The sequence below is a fragment of the Odocoileus virginianus genome, chromosome 33 (genome assembly GCF_023699985.2).
Source record: "Odocoileus virginianus isolate 20LAN1187 ecotype Illinois chromosome 33, Ovbor_1.2, whole genome shotgun sequence".
Lineage (NCBI taxonomy): Eukaryota > Metazoa > Chordata > Mammalia > Artiodactyla > Cervidae > Odocoileus > Odocoileus virginianus.
The window spans coordinates 18,029,879-18,054,876 of NC_069706.1; the positions used below are offsets into that span (position 1 = coordinate 18,029,879).

The following is a 24,998-nucleotide window of genomic DNA, read 5'->3' on the forward strand; positions in this document are numbered from 1 at the left end:
GATGGTAAAGAATCCACCTGTAATGTGGGAGACCTGGGTTGGGAAGATCCCCTGGAGGAGGACATGGCAACCCACTCCAGTATTCTTGCCCAGAGAATCCCCATGGACAGAGGAGCCTGGTGGACTACAGTCCATGGGGTCACCAAGAGTCAGACATGACTGAGCAACTAAGCACAGCACAGGAGATAAGAATAAATGACAGGGAAAAGATAGTCTCTTCAATAAATGGTGCTGGGAAAACTGGACTGCTACATGTAAAAGAATGAAATCAGAACACTTCCTAACACCATACACAAAGATAAACTCAAAATCGATTTAAAACTAAATATAAGACTAGAAACCATAAAACTCCTAGAAGAAAATATAGGCAGAACGCTCTTTGATATAAATTATAGCAATATTTTTTGTATTCTTCTCCCAAGGCAAAGGAAACAAAAGCGAAACAAAACTAAACAAATGGAATCTAATTAAGTTTAAAAGCTTTTGCACAGAAAAGGAAATGATGAACAAAACAAAAAGACAACCTACTGAAATGGGAGAAATTATTTGCAAATTGTATGACCAGTAAGAGGCTAATACCCATCTATGAACAGCTCATACAACTCCACATTTAGAACAACAATCCAATCAAAACATGGGTAGAAGACTTGAATAGACATTTTTCCTGAGTAGACACACAGATAGCTAACACACACTGAAAAGATGCCTAACATCACTAATTATTAGAGAAATGCAAATTGAAACCACAATGAGGTATCATGTCACACCTGTCAGAATGGTTATCATCAAAAAGACCACAAATAACAAATGTTGGAGAGGATGTGGAGAAAAGGGAACTGTCAAATACTGTTAGTAGGAATGTAAATTGGTGCAGGTACTATGGAAAACAGTATGGAGGCTCCTCAAAAACCTAAAAATCGATCCAGCAATTCCACTCCTGGATACATATCTCGAAAAAAGCAAAACTAGTAATTAAAAAAGATATATGCACCCCAATGTTCATGGACCATTACTTATAATAGCCAAGATATGGGAACAACCCAAGTGCCCATCAAGAGATAATGGGATTAAGAAGATATTGAATACAAAGGAATATTACTGAGCTATAAGAAAGAATGAAATACTGCCAAGTAGCAACATGCATGGACTCGGAGGACATTGCTCAGTGAAATAAATCTAGAAGAGAAAGACAAGTACTATATGTTATCACTTATATGTGGAATCTAAAAAATAAAACAAATGAATGAATACAACAAAACAGAAACAGATTCACAGATATAGAGAACAAAGTTAGTGGTTACCAGTGGGGAGATGGAAGGGAGAGTAGCAATATAAAGCCAGGGGATTATGCAGTACAAACTGCTATGATTAAAGTAAGTAAGCTAAAGAATATATTGTACAACATAGGGAATATAGTCAGTATTTTATAATAACTTTATATAATCTATATATATAGATTATATCTATAATCTAGATAACCTATAATAATCTATAACCTAATCTATAATCTATAATAATTTTGAGTCACTAGTTATACATTTAAAACTAATATAGTAAATCAATTATATATTTAAAAAATTGTTTGCTCCTTCTGTGTTTATTACAATCTGGCACAGTGCATGATTATCAGTTTTTAACATGAATTTAATGAATGTTGCCCTTTTCCCCAGTCATACATGAAGAGGGCAACTGGATCCATAAGCGTGTATTAATACTTTGAATATTCTTTTCCAAATATGGGAGGTGGGTCTGATAGAGCATGTTTTGTCATCCGTGGGGTGAATCAGTCCTTCTAGTGAGTGAGTGAGTGACTGAATGTCTCCAGAGAAAGAGTGAGGGTGGGGTAAGCAACTTGCAGACTTGCAACCAGACAGAGGGCTGTCCTCAGCCTGCCCTGAAACGAAACAGGGCCTTTGTTCACCTTAGCACCCCTCATGATGACTAATAAATGAGTGAGCCCTGATCCCATCCCAGGAAGTGCTCCTTTTGTCAATGTGTTAGAAAAAAGTCACTCTTTTTGATGATTAAACCCTTGCCAAGCTCCACTCATCAAAAAATATCTACTCAATGTTATGTGGCAGTCTGGATGGGATGGGAGCTTGGGGTACAAAGGATACCTGTATATGTATGGCTTAGTCACTTCACTGTTCACCTCAAACTATCACAATATTGACCAGCTAAACTCCACTACAAAATAAAAAGTTAAAAAAAAAAAGAGTTGTACTTGAGATATTGTATTAGATACAACAGGTCAAATATATCCTATTTCTAAAGCAAGCTTAGACACCAAACAAATATTTCCAATGAAAGTTTTTGTTTCTATCCTAGGAAATGATCTGCTTTGTTTAAATTTAAGGTATCCAAAACTAATTTGGGCTTCCCTGGTGGCCCAGACAGTAAAGAATCTGCCTGCAATGCCAGAGACCTGGGTTGGGAAGATCCCCTGGAGGAGGATATGGCAACTCACTCCAGTATTCTTGTCTGGAGAATCCCCATGGACAAAGGAGCCTGGCGGGCTACAGTCAGGGGTCTCAAAGAGTCAGACACAACTGAGCGACTAAGTACAAAATTTATTTGTGTTTTTGCTCCATTCCAATATACTGGCTAAATTCTGTGAGTTATTTTGTGAATAATACACAAACTTCACTTCAATTTTAAAATAAGAAAAGTGGATGATGCATCCTGTGGCCAACATCAATGATTGAAGAAGAGAACTGGTTTTTGAGACCTGACCCTGCTTTGCATATTTCAGTAGTTCTCAATCTTGGTTGTACCTTAGAATCACCTGGGAGCTTTAAGAAAAATACTAATGCTCAGGCCACACCCTAGGCTAAAGGAATAAGAATCTCTAGGAGTGGGGGCAGGGGCTTTAGCATTCTTTAAGTTCCCAGGTATACCAGGGTACAGTCAGAGTGGAAAAGCACTGGCTAGCTCATCTTTACTCAGACTAACTTATTACGCCTCAGGTGCTTCTCTAGAGGAGTCTCCTGTAGCATCCTCTCCCTATTTGTCCATTTCTGATCACCTCTGCATTTCTTCATGTGGTTTTTTTCTGAAACCAGCCAAGGAAGAGGGAATCCTATTCACTGGGAAGCAGAAGCCAGTCTTCCAAAGGAGGGATCAGGCATTTCTAACATTTCAGAAGCAATGGGGGAATAGCGGGACTGTTTGAAGGATACACGGATTCAAAAGGCAAGAAATATCACAGGAGATGGTTTTTAAAGTTCAGTTTTAAGACACTGATTTTAGTGCAAGCTTCTATATCTAATTTAAATTTTAAAAATGAATTTTCACTTATTCATGTTTCTAGGCTCTGTTATATAAACGTTCCTCTCTCTCTCCCCTATTCCTTTTCTCCCCTCTTCTGAGTTTCTGTATCCTGGTCTTCCTCAGGCCTGTCAGTTTCACTCTCCGTCTCCTTTATCCCTGCCTTTCTTCCTCTAATCCTTCACCAGCAGCTCATGCTCCACCTCACCTCCTACCACCATTCTCTGTGTGTGTCTTTGTTTCCCTGTCTCTATTTCTCTTCTTTCTGGTCTATTTCTTCCCACTCACTCTCTATTTTTGTATGTCTCTGTGTCTCTTGAGGCGGGGAGGGGGAATCCTCCATTGTTCACTTTCAGCTTTTCTGTGTCTTAGCTTATTTCTGCTTTTCTCTCTTGCCAATATCTTTCTCTGTCATCAGTATCTGACCCTGTAAGAGTCTCTCACTCCCCCATTCACCCCTCCCTGTGTTTGTCTTTCTTCCTCCAGATTTCTTTTCACCCCGACCTCTCTCTCTCTCTCTGTTTATGATCTCTTCATGCCCATGTGCGTATATCTAGGTGTCCAGGTCTCTCTATTTCTCTCTCAGTCTATCTTTCTCTCCATTTCTCTGTCTCTGTCTCCTTTTTCCTCTGGTCATCTTTCAGTGTCTCTCTCTTTTTCTCAGTTTCTCCTTTATCTCTCTCTCTCCAGCTCTTTTTGTTTCTCTCCCTCTCACCCACATACTGCTCTGTGTGTTTGCTCCCTATCAGTCCTCTTGTCTGCATGACCTTCATTTTTGTAACAATTTGTAGGCAGGGGCCTGGACTGAGTTTGGCTTCACCTAAAGATGCCTGCGTTTTCCTTACTGACTGAGAGGAGAGAGGATGGTGAAGAAACACAAGCGACCACACAGAAATCCTGGGGCCCATCTTATTTCCCCTAAGACACCACGGTACGGCCTGCAGGCCTGGGGCAGGATGAGTGGGGATGCTGGCACCCTTCCTGTCAGGAGAGAGCAGCCTCTGTACGCCTCTGGGTTGGGAAGGGTGCTGGAAGGGGTTACCGCTGCCACTGGGGTCCGGCTTCCTCTCTGGTCTCAGCCCTTTCATCACACAGATGCTCTCCATGACCAGCTTGACAGGACCAGGTGGGTTCTGCATCGACTTCACCAGTGAGATATCTGCTGGGTTCAGAGTGTCCAGCGCAGCGAGCGCAGCCTCGAGTGCCGGCATCGCCTCTGCCAGGTCCCCTTCACATTCGTTCTGTAGAAGCACGGGGACAGAAGGGGTGAGGGCCTGGCGCCCGGTATACTGAGGGTGAAGCAGTTCTGCCCCCGGAAGAAGCAGCAGAAGTGGGAAGTGGTCCTGCCCCTGTGTCCCTCCAGGACAGTGTCTTCTGGAGGTTTGCACGCAACGATGGCTCCAAAAGGCCGCAGGGAAGCATGCATGCATTTGGGAGCTGTGGTTTGGATGCCTTGGACATTTGAGAATTTACCTGGTTTATAATCTTTTACAAAATCAAGCTTTTAGTTTTTAACTAATTCCCAAGGGGTATATGCCACGAGTGACTTCATACCAACTGATCAACGATGGGTTGAGAGATTATGGGGAATACACGTAAATTCATGGCTGATTCATGTCAGTGTATGGCAAAAACCACTACAATATTGTAAAGTAATTAGCCTCCAATTAATAAAAATAAATGGAAAAAAAAGAAGCCTATTTGTGAGTGACAGATGGGAAGGGGGTTACGGCAAGCTTGGTGAGGAATAAGGCACGAGGGGTGGGAGAATGTCAGAGATAGGGTGAGTCTGGGATGCACTGTAGCTCAGAGATGGGATAGGGGTGAACCTGGGGACAGGGTGATGTTTAAGGCCAGAGTTTAAGGATGAGGAATGGGGATAAAGATTAGAGCTGGGTAGTGAGTCCTGCAAAAAAGAGAACAGAATATGTTTTGTCCATTATTTCTTTGTTTAAAAACAAAACTAATACAATGGAATATTATTCAGCCATAAAAAGAAATGAAGTAATGATTCATGCAACAACATGGATAAACCTTGAGAACATTAAGCTAAGTGAAACCAGCCAGATAGACACAAAATGGCACCTGTTATATGATTCTATTTACATAAAATGTGCATAAAAGGAAAATCCATATAGGCAGAAAGTAGGTTAGTGGTTGACAGGGGCTGGGTAGAAGAAATGGCTAGTGATTACTAATGGATGTAGGTTTCTTTTTGGGTGATGAAGATGTTCTAAAATTACATAGTGGTTATGACTGTATAACTTTGTGAATATACTAAAAAAAAAATACCCTCTGAATTGCATGATTTTAAAAGGTGACTATTAGTGGTATGTGAATTATATCTCAATTTTTTTTAAAAAAGGAAATTTCAACATTATAAAATTCTGTGTAGATTACAGTTGGCCCTCTCTAACTGTGGATTCGGAACCACAGATCCAGAAGGCAGGGGGCTGAAGAATCTGAGCATTTTGGTATCTGTGGGGTCAGAGGTGGGGATGGGGTGGGGAAGGCTGGACCCAATCTCCTATACAACTGTATTTAGCAGTCCAATCCTTTTCCTTCAACAACATCAACAACAACAAAACAATGAGGTCTTGGGAGAAAAAATGAGTTAGCCAAGGCCACAAAACTGGTTAGTCATTGAGCCAAGGTCCAACTTTGGGCCCCTGGCTCCCCACTCAGTGAATTTTCTGATAATCTCCCAGCCCAGGGAGTGATAACATAGTCATGATTGAAGTGAAATTTCACGAGAATGTCAAAAGCAGCGTGTGTCAAAATCTATGTCCTGCAGGTTTATTTTGATAAGCAAACAAAATAAAGGAGGTTCCACCTTCTTACATGTATGTGTGTACTGGAGCTTCAGCTTTAGCATTAGTTCTTCCAGTGAAGATTCAGGGTTGATTTCCTTTAGGATTGATGGGTTTGCTCTTCTTGCTGTCTAAGGGACTTTCAGGGGTCTTCTCCAGCACTACAATTTGAAGCATCAATTCTTTGGCACTCAGCCTTCTTTATGGCCCACTGTCACATCATGCCTCCCAATGCTGTGATGGCTCTGCTTCTTTCCTAAGGGGTAAGGCCCGGGTTCCAGCAAGGTTGTTCATCAAATGACTCAAAAGGCCTCTTTTGTTGCTCAGTCACTAAGTTGTGTTCAACTCTTTGCAACCGCATGAACTGCAGCATGTGAGGTTCCCCTGTCCTTCACTATGTTCTGGGGTTTGATCAAATTCATGCCCATTGAGTCGAGGATGCTATCTAACCATCTCATCCTCTGCTGTCCCCTTGTCCTTTGGCATTCAATCTTTCCCAGCATGAGGATCTTTTCCAATGAGTTGGCTCTTCACATCAGGTGGTCAAAGTATTGGAGCTTCAGCTTCAGCATCAGTCCTTCCAATGAATATTCAGGGTTGATTTCCTTTAGGATTGACTGGTTTGATCTCCCTGCTGTCCAAGGGGATCTCAAGAGTCTTCTCCAGCACCTCAGTTCAAAAGCATCAGTTCTTCGGTACTCAGCCTTCTTTATGGTCCAACTCGCACATCCATACATGACTACTGGAAAAGTCGTAGCTTTGACTACATGGACCTTTGTTGGAAAAGTGATATCTCTGCTTTATAGTATGCTATCTAGGTTTGCCATAGCTTTCCTTATAAGGAGTATGCATCTTCTAATTTCATGACTGCAGTCATTGTCTGCAGTGATTTTAAGACCCCCAAAATAAAACCTGTCACTGCTTTTGCTTTTCCCCCTTCTATTTGCCATGAAGTGATTGGACCAGATGCCATGATCTTAGTTGTTTTCATGTTGAGTTTAAAGCCAGCATTTTTTGTAACTTTAAACTTTTTATTTTGTATTGATGTATAGCCAATTAGGCTTCCCTGGTGGCTGAGACAGGAAAGAATCTGCTTGCAATGTGGGAGACCCAGGTTCGATCCTTGGGTCAGGAAGGTCCCATGGAGAAGGAAATGTCAACCCACTCCAGTATCAAACCAGTTAATCCTAAAGGAAATCAACCCTCAATATGGTTGGAAGGACCGATGCTGAAGATGAAGTGCCAATACTTTGGCCACCTTATGCAAAGAGCCAACTCACTGGAAAAGATCCTGATGCTGGGAAAGATTGAGGGCAGGAGGAGTAGTGGGTGACAGAGGATGAGATGGTTGGATGGCATCAATGACTCAATAGACATGAGTTTGGGCAAACTCCAGAAGATAGTGAAAAACAGTGAAGCCTGGCGTGCTGCAGTCCATGGGGTTGGAAAGAGTTGGACACAACTTAGCGACTGAACAACAACTCTGCATTAAAGTTAAATAAGCAAGGTGACAATATATAGTCTTGACAAACTCCTTTCCCAACTTTGAACCAGTCTTGTTTCATGTAAAGTTCTAACTGTTGGTTCTTGACCTGCATACAGGTTTCTCAGGAGACAGGTAAGGTGGCCTGGTATTCCCATCTCTTTAAGAATTTTCCACAGTTTGTTGTGATCAACACAAAGGCTTTAGTGTAGTCAATGAAGCAGAAGCAGATGTTTTTCTGGAATTCCCTTGCTTTCTTTGTGGTCCAATGGATGTTGGCAATTTGATCTCTGGTTCCTCTGCCTTTTCTAAACCCAGCTTGTACCTCTGGAAGTTCTCAGTTCACATACCGCTGAAATATAGCTGGAAGGATTTTGAGTATAAGCTTACTAGTATGTGAAATGAGCACAATTGTATGGTAGTTGGTACATTCTTTGGCATTCCCCTTCTTTGGGATTGGAATGAAAACTGACCTTTTTCTATTCTGTGGCCACTGTTGAACTTTCCAAATTTGATGACATATTGACGGCTGCATTTTTTTTTCCATTTATTTTTATTAGTTGGAGGCTAATTACTTTACATCATTACAGTAGTTTTTGTCATACATTGAAATGAATTAGCCATGGATTTACATGTATTCCCCATCCCAGTCCCCCCTCCCACCTCCCTCTCCACCCGATCCCTCTGGGTCTTCCCAGTCCACCAGGCCCGAGCACTTGTCTCATGCACCCAACCTGGGCTGGTGATCTGTTTCACCCTAGATAATATACATGTTTCAATGCTGTTCTCTTGAAACATCCCACCCTCGCCTTCTCCCAGAGTCCACAAGTCTGTTCATAACAGCATCATCTTTTAAGATTTGAAATAGCTCAGCTGGAATTCCATCATCTCCATTAGTTTTGCTTGTAGTAATGCTTCCTAAGGCCCACTTGACTTCACACTCCAGGATGTCCAGCTCTCAGTGAGTTTCCACACTATCATGGTTTTCCAGGTCACTAAGACTTTTTAAAAATAGTTCTTCTGTGTATTCTTGTCACTTCTCCTTAATCTCTTTTCTTTCTGTTAGCTCCTTACTGTTTCTGTCCTTTATCATGCCCATCTTTGCATGAAATATTCCCCTGTTATCTCCAGTTTTCTTGAAGAGATCTCTATTTTTTCCATTCAATTGTTTTCCTCTATATCTTTGCATTGTTCATTTCAGAAGGTCTTCTTATCTCTCCTTGCTATTCTCTGGAACTCTGCATTCAGTTGTATATATCTTTCCCCTTCTCCCTTGCCTTTCACTTCTCTTCTTTCCTCAGCTATTTTTACAGCATCTCAGACAACCACTTTGCTTTCTAGCATTTCTTTTTCTTTGGGATGGTTTTTGTCACTGCCCTCAGTACAATGCTATGAACTTCTGTCCATAGTTCTTCAGGCACTCTGTCTACCAGATTTAATTCCTTGAATCTATTTGTCACCTTCACTGTATAATCATAAGGGATTTTATTTAAGTCATACCTGAATGCCCTAATAGTTTTCCCTACTTTCCTTAATTTAAGGCTGAATTTGCAATAAGGAGCTTGTGATCCAAGCCAAAGTCAGCTCCGGTCCTTTTTTTTTTTTTTTGCTGACTGTACAGAGCTTTCCCATCTTCAGCTGCAAAAAATACAATCAAGCTGATTTCAGTATTGACCATCAGGTGATGTCCATGTATAGAGTCGTCTCTTGTGTTGTTAGAAGATGTCTGCTATGACCAGTGTGTTCTCTTGGCAAAACTGTTAGCATTTGCCCTGCTTCATTTTGTACTCCAAAGCCAAAGTTGTCTGTTACTCCAATATCTCTTGACTTACTACTTTTGCATTTCAATCCTCTGTGATGAAAAGGACATGCTTTTGCTGTTAGTTATAGAAGGTCTTGTAGACTATGTGGATCATAATAAACTGTGGAAAATTCTGAAAGAGAAGGGAATAGCAGACTACCTGACCTGCCTCTTGAGAAACCTGTATGCAGATCAGGAAGCAACAGTTAGAACTGGACATGGAACAACAGACTGGTTCCAAATAAGAAAAGAAGTACATCAAGGCTGTATATTGTCACCCTGTTTATTTAACTTATATGTAGTATACATCATGAGAAATGCTGGGCTGGAAGAAGCACAAGCTGGAATCAAAACTGCTGGAAGAAATATCAATAACCTCAGATATGCAGATGACACCACCCTTAAGGAAGAAAGTGAAGAAGAACTAAAGAGCCTCATGATGAAAGTGAAAGAGAAAAGTGAAAAAGTTGGCTTAAAAGAAAACTAAGATTGTGGCATCCGGTCCCATCACTTCATGGGAAATAGATGGGGAAACAGTGGAAACAGTGGCTAACTTTATTTTTCTGGGCTCCAAAATCACTGCAGATGATGATTTCAGCCATGAAATTAAAAGACGCTTACTGCTTGGAAGGAAAGTTAACACCAACCTAGACAGCATATTAAAAAGCAGAGACGTTACTTTGCCAACAAAGGTCCATCTAGTCAAGGCTATGGTTTTTCCAGTAGTCATGTATGGATGTGAGAGTTGGACTATAAAGAAATTTGAGCGCTGAAGAATTGATGCTTTTGAACTGTGGTATAAGAGAAGACTCTTGAGAGTCCCTTGAACTGCAAGGAGATCCAACCAGTCCATCCTAAAGGAGATCAGTCCTGGGTGTTCATTGGAAGGACTGATGTTGAAGCTGAAACTCCAATACTTCCGCCACCTGATGTGAAGGGCTGACTCATTTGAAAAGACCCTGATGCTGGGAAAGATTAAGGGTGGGATGAGAAGGGGTTGACAGAGGATGAGATGGTTGGATGGCATCACTGACTCAATGGACATGAGTTTTTGTAAACTCTTGGGAGTTGGTGATGGACAGGGAGACCTGGTGTGCTGCGGTTCATGGAGTCGAAAACAGTCAGACATGACTGAGTGACTGAACTGAACTAGAAGGTCTTGTAGGTCTTCATAGAACCGTTTGACTTCAGTTTCTTTAGCATTAATGATTGGGGCATAGACTTGGATTATTGTGATGCTGAATGGTTTGCCTTGGAAATAAACCGAGATCATTCTGTCTTTTTTGAGATTACACTCAAGTACTGCATTTTGGACTCTTGTTGACTGTGAGGGTTACTTCATTTCTTCTAAGGGATTCTTGCCCACAGTAGTCGATATAATGGTTACCTGAATTAAATTCACCCACTCCTGTCCGTTTTAGTTGACTGATTTCTAAAATGTCGATGTTCACATTTGCCATCTCCTGCTTGACTGTGTCCAATTTACCTTGATTCTTGGATCTAACATTTCAGGTTCCTATGCAATACTGTTCTTTACAGCATTGGACTTAACTTTCACCACCAGACACATCCACAACTGAGTGTCATTTCAGCTTTGGCCCAGCATCTTCTTTCCTCTTGAAGTTATTTCCCTGCTCTTTCCCAGTAGCATATTGGACACCTTCTGGCCTGGGGGGCTCATTTGCTGTCATATCTTACTGCCTTTTCATATGTTCATGGGGTTTTCTTGGCAGGAATACTGGAGTGATTTGCCATGTCATCCTCCAGTGGCCTGTTTTGTCAGAACTCTTCACTATGGATGACCTGTCTGTCTTGCATAGCATGGTTCATAGCTTCATGGCTTTACACAGCAAGCTCCTTTGCCACAGCAAGGCTGTGATCCATGAAGGGGCAAAAGGCCTTTAGTTGTAACCTGTCTCTAACAGTGATTCTCAGCACTGACTGTGCATCAGACTCACTGAGGGGCATTTAGAGCCTCCACATCATCAAGTCCCACACCCAGAGCTTCTGGTTCATTCAGTCTGGTGTGGGGGCAAGGGGGTCTGGGCATCTGCATTTTTAAAACTCCAGAGGTGATTCTGGCACACAGCTCTGTTGAGACTCAAGCTGATACTCTGGAAACACTGAGAACAAGGCAGGAAATAATAGACTTCAATGCCCAATAGGGGAATGGCTACTTGATGGGTGAAGCACCTACTTAAAATGGTCATTACAATGATTATATAACATTTTGGAAAAACATTTGTGATAAGCTGTTAAGGAAACAAAACCATAAAACAAGTTACAATTATGCTATGGTTGCAATAATAAACCTATGCACGTGTATAGACAGGAACTAGGGGAAAGCCTGGAAAAGCGGAAAAGTGTTAAAGCTGAGCTCCTAAAAGTCGTTTTGTATGTGTTATTACTGTTACATCATTTGCTTCCATGATAAGAAATTATAATTAAAAATGACCCCTGTAGCTTAGCAGTGCACAGAGCAGCAGGGCTGTTTGAGGCTTGTGAATCACAGTGATTACTGACAAAATGTAATCAACCCTGCAGTACTTCTGGCATTAGTTATTATTCTCATGGGGGAAAGAAATGACACATTAGCTTAAAAAGAATCGACCAATTTAAGCAAACCATTTTTCTTGGGAGCAAAGTGTCTGAGCACTGACTCTTTTCTTGCACATCTCCTGATCCTCCTAGTATGAATCCCATTCCATTGCAGGACCTCTGAACTTCATTAAGTACCACACTGGGTGCCCTCCCATGTTCTCTCATTTCTAGGGGTGTGAAGAGTTTAAAGAAAATCAGCCATCCTTGTGTGGAAAAGGACTGTAGCCATGAGAGGTTAAGGAGGGGTTTCTGGTCCTTACAAAAAAAGCCTTAGAGCAAGCACAGGTTTTCTTCTCCTCCTCGGATAGTTTCTTCCACTTCCTGACTCACCTCCAGGATGTCGCTCCCAGTACTTGGGGATGGGATGGCAGAGCATTAGACCTTACCCTTCACACCAAAACCATGGGTGGCAGTTTATTGCCCAGGAATGGGTGTGGTGAGCCATCTCCTTATAAACCTGACGTCACCTCTTGCCTCCCTCCTGTTCCAGCAAGTCACTGTTTTCCCCTGATGTTGTACAACAGAACCCTATATGTGAGAATACTTGCATATGGTGAGAGACTGGTATTCATAAAACAGGCAAGTCCACTTGGTACAGGGTCAAGAGTGACGATTTTGGAGGATAGTTAACATGGGCTGTTAAGCTCTGATTGTATGCTGGACACATGCTATAAGCTTTGCATGTTTTTCTCTCAGTATCTCCATTTCATAGGTTAGGGAACTGGTTAGAAATGGACAGAGCAAAGTTGAGCCCTGACATGCCTGATTCTAGTATAGAACCATGGAAGAGTTGCAAATTCACATGCTCTAGGGGCCAGCCACTGGGCTTTCCTGGTGGCTCGACAGTAAAGAATCCATCTGTAATGCAAGAGACCTGGGTCCGATCCCTGGGTTGGGAAGATCCCCTGCAGGAGGACATGGCAACCCACTCCAGTATTCTTGCCTGGAGAATCCCATGGACAGAGGAGCCTGGTGGGCTTGAAAAGAGTTGGACATGACTGAGCGACTAAGCACTCAGCACAGAGGCCAGGCTAGTGATATGAGTGTGGCAGGTAAGCTGACTGGGACTTTGATGAGCTGGAACACACAAAGGACGGCATCTATTTAATGCTGCCAACGGATGCAACCCAGGAATGCAGGTCCAGCGTTACCCAAGAGCCCTATTTTTTTCTAAGGAAAGCTGAAATTTAAGAATTTTTATTTGAAATCTTTCAACTATTTCAAATTAAAAGAAATACTGTAAGTGTCATAGCTTATTATATTGCCCAGCTGCTAATTTTTGTAACTCCTGGAATAATGGTCATATGCAAGGGCTTTGGAATCACAGAGAAATGGATTTTAATCCCGATTCAATCACATTGTCACTGTGTGATCTTAGGCAAATCATTTTAGTTCTTGTACCATGATTTTCTCATTTGTAAACTAGGGATGATACCATTTGCCTTGCAGGGCTGTTAGGATGATGAAAGTTAATGTAAATCAAGTAGAGGAGAGAAGAGAGAAGAAACTCTCTTATTCACTCCCATTTCCCCACTGCCTAGAAAAGTGCCAGCAAAAAGTAAGTGTTCAATAAATATTTGTTAAATAAAGGAATACCAAACACACCATGGGCTTCCCTGGTAGCTCGGTTGGTAAAAAAAATCCACTTGCAATGCAGGAGACCCCAGTTCAATTCCTGGGTCGGGAAGATCCGCTGGAGAAGAGATGGGCTACCCACTCCAGTATTCTTGGGCTTCCCTTCTGGCTCAGCTGGTAAAGAATCTGCCTGCAATGGGAGAGATCTGGGTTCGATCCCTGGGTTGGGAAGATCCCCTGGAGAAGGGAAAGGCTACCCACTCCAGTATTCTGGCCTGGAGAATTCCATGGACTGTACAGTCCATGGGGTCACAAAGAGTCAGACATGACTGAACGACTTTCACTTTACTTTCAAATACACCATAATGGTGCTGGTAAGTAGTAGCTCTTATCATCTTGTTATAGAATGGTAAATCACCTGCTACATTATGTGGCCAGTGGTCAATGTCTTTTATGGTTTTTCACGGTTCCACTGGCAGTCCTACCAGTAGGACTATGAGTAAGCATGCCTCTCTTATCCAGGGCATGTATTGTGGAACTCAGACCAGCGACTGGACCCAAGTGAATCTCAGGACTCACTGGAGAAAAGGCCTATTCTTTTGAAAAAAGTATCCCATGATCGAGAAGTGAGACACAAACTAATTCTTGTTCAAGCTCTTGTTTGAAGAATGGTCAAAAGAGTTTTTCTAACTGCTGTATGGGGCACAGGGACAAGTATCTTCAGCAAAGTGCCATGAGCCTTGGAGTTGGATCCTACCAACATGCCGTGCAAAGTCAGTTTACCACTGAACTCCAGTGTTGTTGGCTTCTAGACCTTGATGGCGGTCATTACTGTAAGTCCAAAGTCATTGTATACTCAAATGGAACTGTATACTTGAAAGTGCTTGGAGAAATATATAACATGAGCATTAATCAGATTTTCTTCTAATATCTGAATACAGGTGAAGCCCTTCCCAGGACTTTTCTTCTTTGGTACAAAAATTATCTTCAAATGGGGCCCTCTAGATTCAACATTCTGTCATTTGACAAATATTTACTCCACACCTTACACTAGCCACATTCGAGCAAAAACATGATTGAGGTGAAGGAGATAGTCAGAGGAAACAGCCAGTACAAGGGCCCTGAGGTGGGACATGCCTTGTGTTTGTTTGGTGAATAGCTAGGAGGCCACTGTGGCCAGAAAAGGGTCAATGAGAAGAAAGAAATATGAGACAGGGTTAGATCCTGCTGGAGCTTATACGACTCTGAGTGAGATGGAGAGCATTTGTAAAACAACAATTCTTCCTGGAGAGAACCAGGTCCTTTACTAGCTATGTGATGCTGGGAAACTAATCATTCGAGTCTCATTTTCTCCCTCCGCAAGATAGGCATGACCATGTATATTCTGTGAGACTCTGCTAGGCTCTAGTGAGACAACAGATGAATGCTGAAAATGCTGGTTCCCTTTCTTTCCTCTCAGCAAGTTATACCTTGATTCCTTGAGCAATGGCAGCAGCAGCATTGGCTTCCTTTTCATCTGCTTGCACTAGAAGTTTCTTGGCATCAGCTTCTCGAGTCTCTGCTTCGATTTTCACCATCATCTTAGCGGTCTCCTCAGAGGTCTGAATGAGCTGGGGTTGGAGGGCCGTCAGTTCTACTTGCATGACGGCCACCTAGCAAGGAGAGCGGGCGGGTGGGGTGCCAGGTCAGCTATGTAAATGCCAAAAGTGGAACAGTTGGCAAAAGTTGAAATAATTCTCTAACTGATAATACATGCAGAAAATACAAATGATGTTAATGGTACTGGGTACATATTTGTTGGCTGGAGTTTCTCTCTTTGATCTTGTAATATTTCATTATTTAGTTCATGCTATGTGTTGTAAATTATCAAGCTCCATGATAGGCACTAGACATACAATAGTAATCTTAAATTTTTTTTTAAAAAGATACAACATTTAAAAAAGGTATTCTTGTATTGAGCCTACACTACACTTTAGTATTGGGGGCAGGGAAAGACAGAAGTAAGTTAGGGGAAAAACCCCTACATTTTTTTAAGGAATATACATGGCTGAGATAGCTGGGAGGGACAGAACTCTAAAGGTCATATTTTCCCCCCAACAGTCTGATGCCCTCTACAACATTCCTGTCTAGTAGTTTTCTGGCCACTGTTTGAACACTTCTACTGATGGGGAGGTCACCACCTCTCAGGGGAGTTGACCATTTTTCAGACAACTTAACACATTAGATTTTCAATGTTTATTTGAAGAAAGTCTCATAACCTTGAACCCAGTGTCCACAGAAAGCGCATGTGAGAAAGGAAGCACAGCAAGCTGGTTGATTAGGAACACAGACTGGAGTCACTCAGACTTAAGTTTCAGTTTTCACATCATCACTTGCAGCAGCTACTCATGAGCCTGTGTGATCATGGGCAAGTTGCCTGTCCTCGCTGGGACCTTGATCTCTTTGTGTGTGATGTGATGATAACTGTACTTTCCTCATATAGAGCACCAGACACGTGGGACGGCTCAAGGAAAGCTAAGTGGCACCATCATTCCCTTTACTGGTCTAGACTGTCTCAGGTCATTTTGCTGCTCTTCAAATAACACAGTTTGCTCACCCTTATGTGGATAGACTCCAATTTTCAACATCTCTCTAAAAGCTTAAGGACCTTGAGTTGAGCCCAGCAACTGAAGGAAGAGAGCAACAGAGGCCACTTCTGATGTTCTTCCCTACCCCGTGTGCTGCGTGCTGGTGGATCTGCTGTGTATTCAGAGCCAGGCCAACCCACTGAAAACCATTCGGTTGCCTTAGTTCTTTACTGGTGCTGAAAATTCATGTCTTAATATGGTTTTGTCAAGTGGCTCAAGCACAAATGAATTACTAAATCATAAGCCAGGCATTTTGCTAAGGGTTATACTTGGGTTAGATCATTTAATCTTCATAATAGTCCTATGAAGTGAAGACTTCTTATTATTTTTTTACAGAAGAGAATCTTCAAGGTTCTATACCTGATAAGCTATAAAGCTGGAATTTGAGCCTAGGCCTTGTTTTTAACCACTGCCTTATTCTGCCCAGTTCTCCATTGAGAATATCCAGGGCTGGGGCAAAGGTGAGGTAAGTGAGGCACTTACATTGGGCACAAAATTTAAGAGGGATCCAAAAAACTCAGTCTATTTATATATACTATTGTATTTTTATATACTCTTAATATTGTACTTTATATATGTGTATATATATATTCATATATGGTGGTGGTGGTGGTTTAGTCAGTAGTTGTGTCCAACTCTTGCGACCCCATGACTCCTCTGTACATGGGATTTCCCAGGCAAGAATACTGGAGTGGGTTGCCATTTCCTTCTCCAGGTGATCTTCCAGACCAAGGGATGGAACCTGTGTCTCTTTCATCTCCTTCCTGGCAGGTGGATTTTTTACTGACTGAGCCACCACAGAAGAGAAGCAAAAGGCAAAGGAGAAAAGGAAAGATATAGCCATTTGAATGCAGGGTTCCAAGAATAACAAGGAGAGATAAGAAAGCCTTCCTCAAGGATCAACGCAAAGAAACAGAGGAAAACAATAGAATGGGAAAGTCTAGAGATCTCTTCAAGAAAATTTGATATACCAAGGGACCAGTTCATGCAAAGATAGGCACAAGAAAGGACAGAAATGGTATGCACCTATCAGAAGCAGAAAATATTAAGAAGAGATGGCAATAATACACAGAAGAAATATACAAAAAAGATCTTAAAGACCCAGATGAACACAATGGTGTGATCACTCACCTAGAGCCAGACATCCTGGAATGTGAAGTCAAGTGGGCCTTAGGAAGCATCACCACTAACAAAGCTAGTGGAGGTGATGGAATTCCAGTTGAGCTATTTCAAATCCTAAAAAATGATGCTGTGAAAGTGCTGCACTCAACATGCCAGAAAAATTGGAAAATTCAGCAGTGGCCACAAGACTGGAAAAGGTCAGTTTTCATTCCAATCCCAAAGAAAAGCAATGCCAAAGAATACTCAAATAACTGCACAATTGCATACATTTCACACGTTAGTAAAGTAATGCTCAAAATTCTCCCAGCCAGGCTTCAGCAATACGTGAACCATGAACTTCCAGATGTTCAACTGGATTTAGAAAAGGCAGAGGAACCAGAGATCAAATTGCCAACATCTGTTGGATCATCAAAAAAGCAAGAGAGTTTCAGAAAACCTCTACTTCTGCTTTATTGACTATGCCAAAGCCTTTGACTGTGTGGACCACAACAAACTCTGGAAAATTCTTAAAGAGATGGGAATACCAGACCAACTGACCTGCCTCTTGAGAAATCTGTACTCAGGTCAGGAAGCAATAGTTAGGAAGGTAAGGAAGCAACAGTTAGAATTGGACATGGAACAACAGACTGGTTCCAAATTGGGAAAGGAGTATGTCAAGGCTGTACATTGTCACCCTGCTTATTTAACTTAAAAGCAGAGTACATCATGAGAAACACTGGGCTGGATGAAGCACAAGCTGGAATCAAGAATGCCAGGAGAAATATCAATAACCTCAGATATGCAGATGACACCACCCTTAGGGCAGAAAGCGAAGAACTAAAGAGCCTCTTGATGAAAGTGAAAGAGGAGAGTGAACAAGTTGACTTAAAACTCAACATTCAGAAAACTAAGATCATGGCATCTGTTCCATCACTTCATGGCAAATAGATGGGGAAACAATGGAAACAGTGAGAGACTTTATTTTTTTGGGCTCCAAAATCACTGCAGATGGTGATTGTAGCCTTGAAATTAAAAGATGCTTGGTCCTTGGAAGAAAAGTTATGACCAACCTACACAACATATTAAAAAGTGGAGACATTACTTTGCCAACAAAGGTCCATATAATCAAATCTATGGTTTTTCCAGTAGTCATGTATGGATGTGAGTTGGAATATAAAGAAAGCTGACTGCAGAAAAATTTATACTTTTGAACTGTGGTTGTTGAAGAAGACTCTTGAGAGTCCCTTGGACTTCAAGGAGATCCAACCAGTCCATCCTACAAGAAATCAGTCCTGAATATTCATTGGAAGGACTGATGCTGAAGCTGAAACTCCAATACTTTGGTTACCTGCTGTGAAGAACTGACTCATTAGAAAAGACCCTGATGCTGGGAAAGATTGAAGGCAGGAGGAGAAGGGGATGGCAGAAGATGAGATGGTTATATGGCATCACCAACTCAATGGACATGAGTTTGAGCAAACTCTGGGAGTTGGTGATGGACAGGGAGGCCTGGTGTGCTGCAGTCCATGGGATTGCAAAGAGTTGGACATGACTGAGTGACTGAACTGAACTGAACTGAGTCACCATATACCCTCTGAGCCACCAGGGAAGCCTCATATTTTACATATACTATTGTATTTTTGTATATACTATTGTATTTGATTGTAATGGAGTAGGTCAAGGGAGTGAGATGAGTGCAGGGTCAGATGCTGTCTTAATTTTTTTGCACTCTCTTGACTTCTGCAACTGAACAAGTGCTTCACCGCATCCAATTAGTTCTGGACCTCTTTGTCCCAATACTATTTTGTCTGTGCTTACCTGTGAAGCTGCAAATTCAAGTTTCTGCAGGCCTGTCAGATATCGGTTCCTCATCATATCAACCTCTTGCCTCTTCTTATTCAGGAGTGTCTTGAATGTTAGGATCAATTCGAGGTAGGAGGTGGGGGTAACATAGTTGTGTCTGCGAAGGATGTTGTAATAATCAAGTGACAGCTTTTTCACACTCTCCTGGAAATATTTGCACATGAAGATGACCCTGTAGAGGACACAAAGGTGGTCAGACAGGCCCAACTTGCTCCAGAGAGATCGAGCACGGCTTTGGTTCACAGCAGTAAGGCTATGAGAAAGCCACTCAGAGTGGCCAGCTAGAACCCCCAATTCTTTGAAGCACGTCAACAGAGCCTCAAGAAGGATTGGGGAGGTATGTACTCTTACTAGAATGAACTTTGATCAGGCAATTTCTAGCTTTAACCACTTTTGTGAATCACCAGGTTTTAAGCAGGAGTTTTTAATCTTTGGAAGTCTGATGAAGCCTCTGGGCTTTTCAGAATAATATTTTAATGCATAAAATAATACATTATAGAATTACAAAAGAAGCCAATTATGTTAGAGAGTTTTCTAAATATTTTAAACACCAAATTTATGATATAGTAATGTGTGTGTGTGTGTTTGGCTGCACCTCGTGGCATGTAGGATTTTAGTTTCCTGACCTGGATCGAGCCCACACACCCTGCAGTGGTTAAGAATCCACTGGAAGCATGGATTCTTAACTACTGCAGGTAAGTCTCAATATGTGTGATCTTATTTACATGTTAAATCAGGGGTCAGCAGACTTTTTCTGGTTAGGACCAGACAGTAAATATTTTAGGCTTTGTGAGCCACATGGTCTCGAGTAGCAACTATTCAACTCTGCCACTGCAGTGTGCATGGCAGTTTACCAATAAAGCATATTTGCAAAAATAAAGTTGTGAACTGGACTCAGCCATGGATCATAGCTTGCCAATTACAGCATTAAATAGTAAGATTGGACAATAGGTCTGAAAACTACTATCATTTTGAAGGGGATGATATATTGGTGCATCTGTAATGACTGAACAAGTTATGAAAATAACTGCGATTCCTACTGGTAACAAAGTCACAGGTCCTACACAACCCTATGGGGGTTTATTGCCTATGTTCATCATTGAAAGAAATGCAAAGTACCACTTAGATGTCAATGAAAACGAACATGTACTTTTTCCCCACTCACATTCACTGACCCTCTGAGTTCTGGTCATGAGCCTATCAGTTCAGTTCAGTTGCTCAGTCGTGTCCGACTCTTTGAGACCCCATGAATTGCAGCATGCCAGGCCTCCCTGTCCATCACCAACTCCAGGAGTTTACTCAGACTCATGTCCATCAAGTCAGTGATGCCATCCAGCCATCTCATCCTCTGTCGTCCCCTTCTCCTCCTGCCTCCAATCCCTCCCAGCATCAGGGTCTTTTCCAATGAGTCAACTCTTCGCATGAGGTGGCTAAAGTATTGCAGTTTCAGCTTCAACATCAGTCCTTCCAATGAACACCCAGGACTGATCTCCTTTAGGATGGACTTGTTGGATCTCCTTGCAGTCCAAGGGACTCTCAAGAGTCTTCTCCAATACCACAGTTCAAAAGCATCAATTCTTTGGCACTCAGCTTTCTTCATAGTCCAACTCTCACATCCATACATGACCACTGGAAAAACCATAGCCTTGACTAGACGGACCTTTGTTGGCAAAGTAATGTCTCTGCTTTTTAATATGCTATCTAGGTTGGTCATAACTTTCCTTCCAAGGAGTAAGCATCTTTTAGTTTCATGGCTGCAATCACCATCTGCAGTGATTTTGGAGCCCCCCAAAATAAAGTCTGACACTGTTTCCACTGTTTCCCCATCTATTTCCCATGAAGTGATGGAACCAGATGCCATGATCTTAGTTTTCTGAATGTTGAGCTTTAAGCCAACTTTTTCACTTTCCTCTTTCACTTCCATCAAGAGGCTTTTTAGTTCCTCTTCACTTTCTGCCCTAAGGGTGATGTTGTCTGCATATCTGAGGTTATTGATATTTCTCCCGGCAATCTTGATTCTAGCTGTGCTTCATCCAGCCCTGCGTTTCTCATGATGTACTCTGCATATAAGTTAAATAAGCAGGGTGACAATATACAGCCTTGACGTACTCCTTTTCCTATTTGGAACCAGTCTGTTGTTCCATGTCCAGTTCTAACTGTTGCTTCCTGACCTGCATACAGTTTCTATAGACCCAGGTTAAACATTCCTGGGCCTAGAGAACAAGGTTCAAAGATCTTAAAATGGAATTTAAAGCAATGAACATTCTGACCACTACTTGTTTCTTCATTTTCTGTTTACTCATTTAATAAGCAGTATTCAAACCTACTATGTACTAGGTACTAAGGATATAAAACTATACAAGGCAGGTGACATGACCCTTACCTTCATAGGACACTTAGAATGGTCAACAATCTTATCCTTTCTCTTACTCTAGCCAAAATTCAGTGCTTTATTTTGTTTATCTGTGCTTTACACACAAATTTTTTTTTTTCACAACAAAATCCCTCCCAAGTACCAGTTTTCCATCCCCTAGGCAGAGATATCTCCCCTGTTGAGAATGTATGCTCTAAGATTATTGAAATCCAGGTTCTCATAGCTATGACAACAGTATATCTCTAGAACAATTCTGAACAAGGAAATGTTCTTCTTTTTTCAGCAAAGGTGTTTTATTAAATATATAAATGGTATTTATTTTTTATAATTTATTTCTCATTGGAAAAGACCTTGATTCTGGGAAAGACTGAGGCAAAAGGAGAAGGGGGCAGCAGAGGATGAGATGGTTAGATAGCATCCCCAACTCAATGGACACTCTGGGAGATAATGAAGGACAGGGAAGTCTAGCATGCAGCAGTCCATATGGTCACAAAGAGTCAGACACACGACTTAGTGACTGAACAGAACAGAACATACATAAATTGATAAATCTTAAAACAGCAAAAAGAATAGAGCCAATATCTTGATTTTCATTTGAAATATTTGTTTGGAGTACTAAAATGCAGCTAGCACTCACTCTGTCCGAATATTGTCATCGAGCTCTACATCTTCTAGAAATTTGTTGGCCACCAACTCCAGGGCATCTGTGGGCCAAGACTGGAACCAGTCAATTGTGCAGCAATTGATTAGAGAAGGGAACATTCGCAGGCGGTTCCGGAAGGTGTCCCCAATTGGACTCATTGCTAATGAAAAGCAGATTTCATTAGTTCTCTTTCTCCCAGTCAAGGAGGCCAAAAGGGACAGACAGGTCATTCCAAGCATTCTGATGGGGATAAGGGAGCAGTCATGCTTCCTGTTGGCACTCCAGAGTATAAATGGGAATAGTCAGGATGAGTGCCTGGAAAGCATAGGGAAATCATGGAATATTTTCATGCAACTTTGTCATGGGAAGTCAGTTTATTACAATACTCTTCTGTCTGGTTTTCAATATTCATATTATCCTATATTATCCATTCTAGATCTTTAGGATCATATAGCCAGAGTGTTTTAAGCCCTTTGACCCACTTGCTCCATTTGTCCTGATTCACAGACCTCAGGAAACCACTGGTGCCCCATACATAGCTACTTACGGAGGCTGCTGTGGGGGCCCTATCAGCTTGTTTCTGACCTCATCTCCATCTAACCCCAAATTTTGGATTATATGCCCCAAATTTTGTTAATTGTTTATTTAGATTCAATGTGTACCAGGCACTTGCTAGGAGGAAGCATAATGCATAGGTGGAAGTGTGAGAAAGTCAGTGTAGCTAAAAAAGGAAGGGGAAGCACGGTTTGAGATGAGAGTGGAGAGGATGCAGGGGACAGTCTGGCAGGTGTTCTTATAAAACTATAGGTTAGGGATTTTGGTCTTTATTTGAATAGAAAGTAATTCAGGTGTTTTAATTTGTGTATGTGTATGTTAATATACAATGAACAGATCTGCAATACAAGAAAAACAAATCCTGACAGTGGAAAGCATCCTGATTCAGTGGAACATAAATGTCTGGAATGGACAGAGTGGGCACAGAGAGAACAGTTAGAAGGCTATAGAGGTGAGGTCTGGGTGAGATGATATTCGTAGGAGCTTAGCTAATTTGAAGGTGGCAGAGATAGAGATAAGTGGGTTGATATGAGCACAAGAAGGCAAAAATTGACAGGACATGGTAATGAAGAGAAGTATTAAACAAGACCCCTAAGCTTCTGGACAGATTGGAGATGATATTCACAGAGAAAAACTCCATATGTTATTTTGTAAGGCTGCCAGGGTAATGTACTAAAAGGAAGGAGAGGGTTCACAGCAGAATCCAGAGAATTGAAGAGAACAGAACAGGTTTAAAATAGTTTTTCAGGGAAGTTTGCACAGGAATTCCAGGCACCGACTGTTGGGCAAGTTAGGTGCCTTGGTTGGATCAATTTTGGCACCATTTTAAGAGGACTAGGCTTAGGGCAAGGAGATGCTGAAACATCCAAGGAAAAGGGCAAAATGAATTTTCTCATTCTTACCAAGGACAATGTGAAGGTTCTTTTTCACTCTCTCAATGAAGAAGTTATACATAGAAAGAGGAGTGATTTCGATCTTTTCTCCTTCTGTCCTGGCTGCCATTTGCATCTTCTCCACAATGTCAGCCTTCTCATCAGCAGGGAAGATGTTGGGCACATCACCAGTGTTCAGAAGCATGTTGATGTCCTCAACGAATGACTCATCCTTGATCTGATTATCAGCGAAGAGGAACACAGTACTCTTGGTGGCCACACCAACCTGGAGCATGATCTTCTTCAGGTCCTCTCGCCAATCGTTGCCTGAGTAGCTTTTTGTGATCTCGATCTGGTATAGCTCGTATGAGTTCATGAATGTGGACAGTTTGCTGGCACTTTGCCGCCCACTGCCCCCAATGCCCACCAGGAGCAAGTGGCCTTTGTCCTGCTTCAGGACCCTGCAGATCCTAGAGATGTGCTCAATGGCGAACCTGAACATCACCAAGGACATGGGGGCCTTGCTGATATTGTTGAACTCTTCCAGGTAATATTCCATGACCACTGTGAGCTGTTTTAAGTCAGTGATCTCATCATATATCTTTTGGTCACTTTCTGGCTTGAAGAAATCTCCAAAGAAGAGGCTACGGATATTATCATCAACTATCTTTCCAGTGGGTGATAGGTGGATGAGGACCTGTGGAAAAGATAAGTCTCAGCCAGGCATTCACTCCAACTACCATGGTAGTGGGAGCTAGAAGGAGGGAACAGGAGATGTGTTTGTCTCCTCTGAGCACATTTTTAAAAGTCATGGTTCACAACAGTTTTGTTTTTCTAAACAAAAGAAGTGTATTTGATGGTTGTAAAGACTATGATAAAAGGACAGTTGAGAATAGAGTGTGAAAGCAAGGGTCAATGGGTTTGCTAAGTGATTAAAACATTGGTGGACAGATTATAAGATCCCAGGAGGACGTGATCAAAAGGTGAGATCATTGTTAATGTACTTGCTTCTTCACCAAATAGAGGTGCAGGCCTTACCCCTGTTCCCCACTCTGTACCTAGAGTAGAAATGTTTTAGTTGCTTCTTCTTTCTGATATTAGAAACTAGCAGTGTTTCTGTACATGGCCTCTGGATGAGATATGAAACACTTGTCTTTTTTCTATGGAGAAATCACAGCTTCTTAAAAGTAGAGGTAGAACTAGATGATGCAAATATATAGGGTTTAAACTTTTTTTATATCAAAATGGGAAAGAGAAAATATTTAAAATAGGAAACCAAGACAATCTATCACTTGGGCTTTACACAGGGCATCAATCAAACAATAAAAATTCATGGTAATTTTATTTCTTAACTCAAAAGTTAATTGACTTTGAAAATGCATTTTACATTAATTATAAACAAAACATCTTTGGGTGCATGAGACAA

At 41.6% G+C, this 24,998-nt stretch overlaps 1 protein-coding gene across 6 annotated transcripts in view; it reads right to left on the reverse strand.

The window, feature by feature from the left end:
- Nucleotides 1-24,998, reverse strand: part of DNAH3 (dynein axonemal heavy chain 3) — a 236,481-nt gene that overhangs the window by 38,898 nt on the left and 172,585 nt on the right. For 4 of the 6 annotated variants that reach the window (XM_070460978.1, XM_070460977.1, XM_070460979.1 and 1 more), the window contains 5 exons: nt 23,603-24,269; nt 22,140-22,305; nt 19,084-19,300; nt 15,007-15,189; nt 4,310-4,508 (listed from right to left, as the gene is read on the reverse strand). In XM_070460978.1, the coding sequence (XP_070317079.1) occupies nt 4,310-4,508; nt 15,007-15,189; nt 19,084-19,300; nt 22,140-22,305; nt 23,603-24,269 (1,432 nt within the window). The remainder of the gene's footprint in view (nt 1-4,309; nt 4,509-15,006; nt 15,190-19,083; nt 19,301-22,139; nt 22,306-23,602; nt 24,270-24,998) is intronic. The other 2 variants (XM_070460980.1, XM_070460981.1) reach the window with 2 other exon arrangements.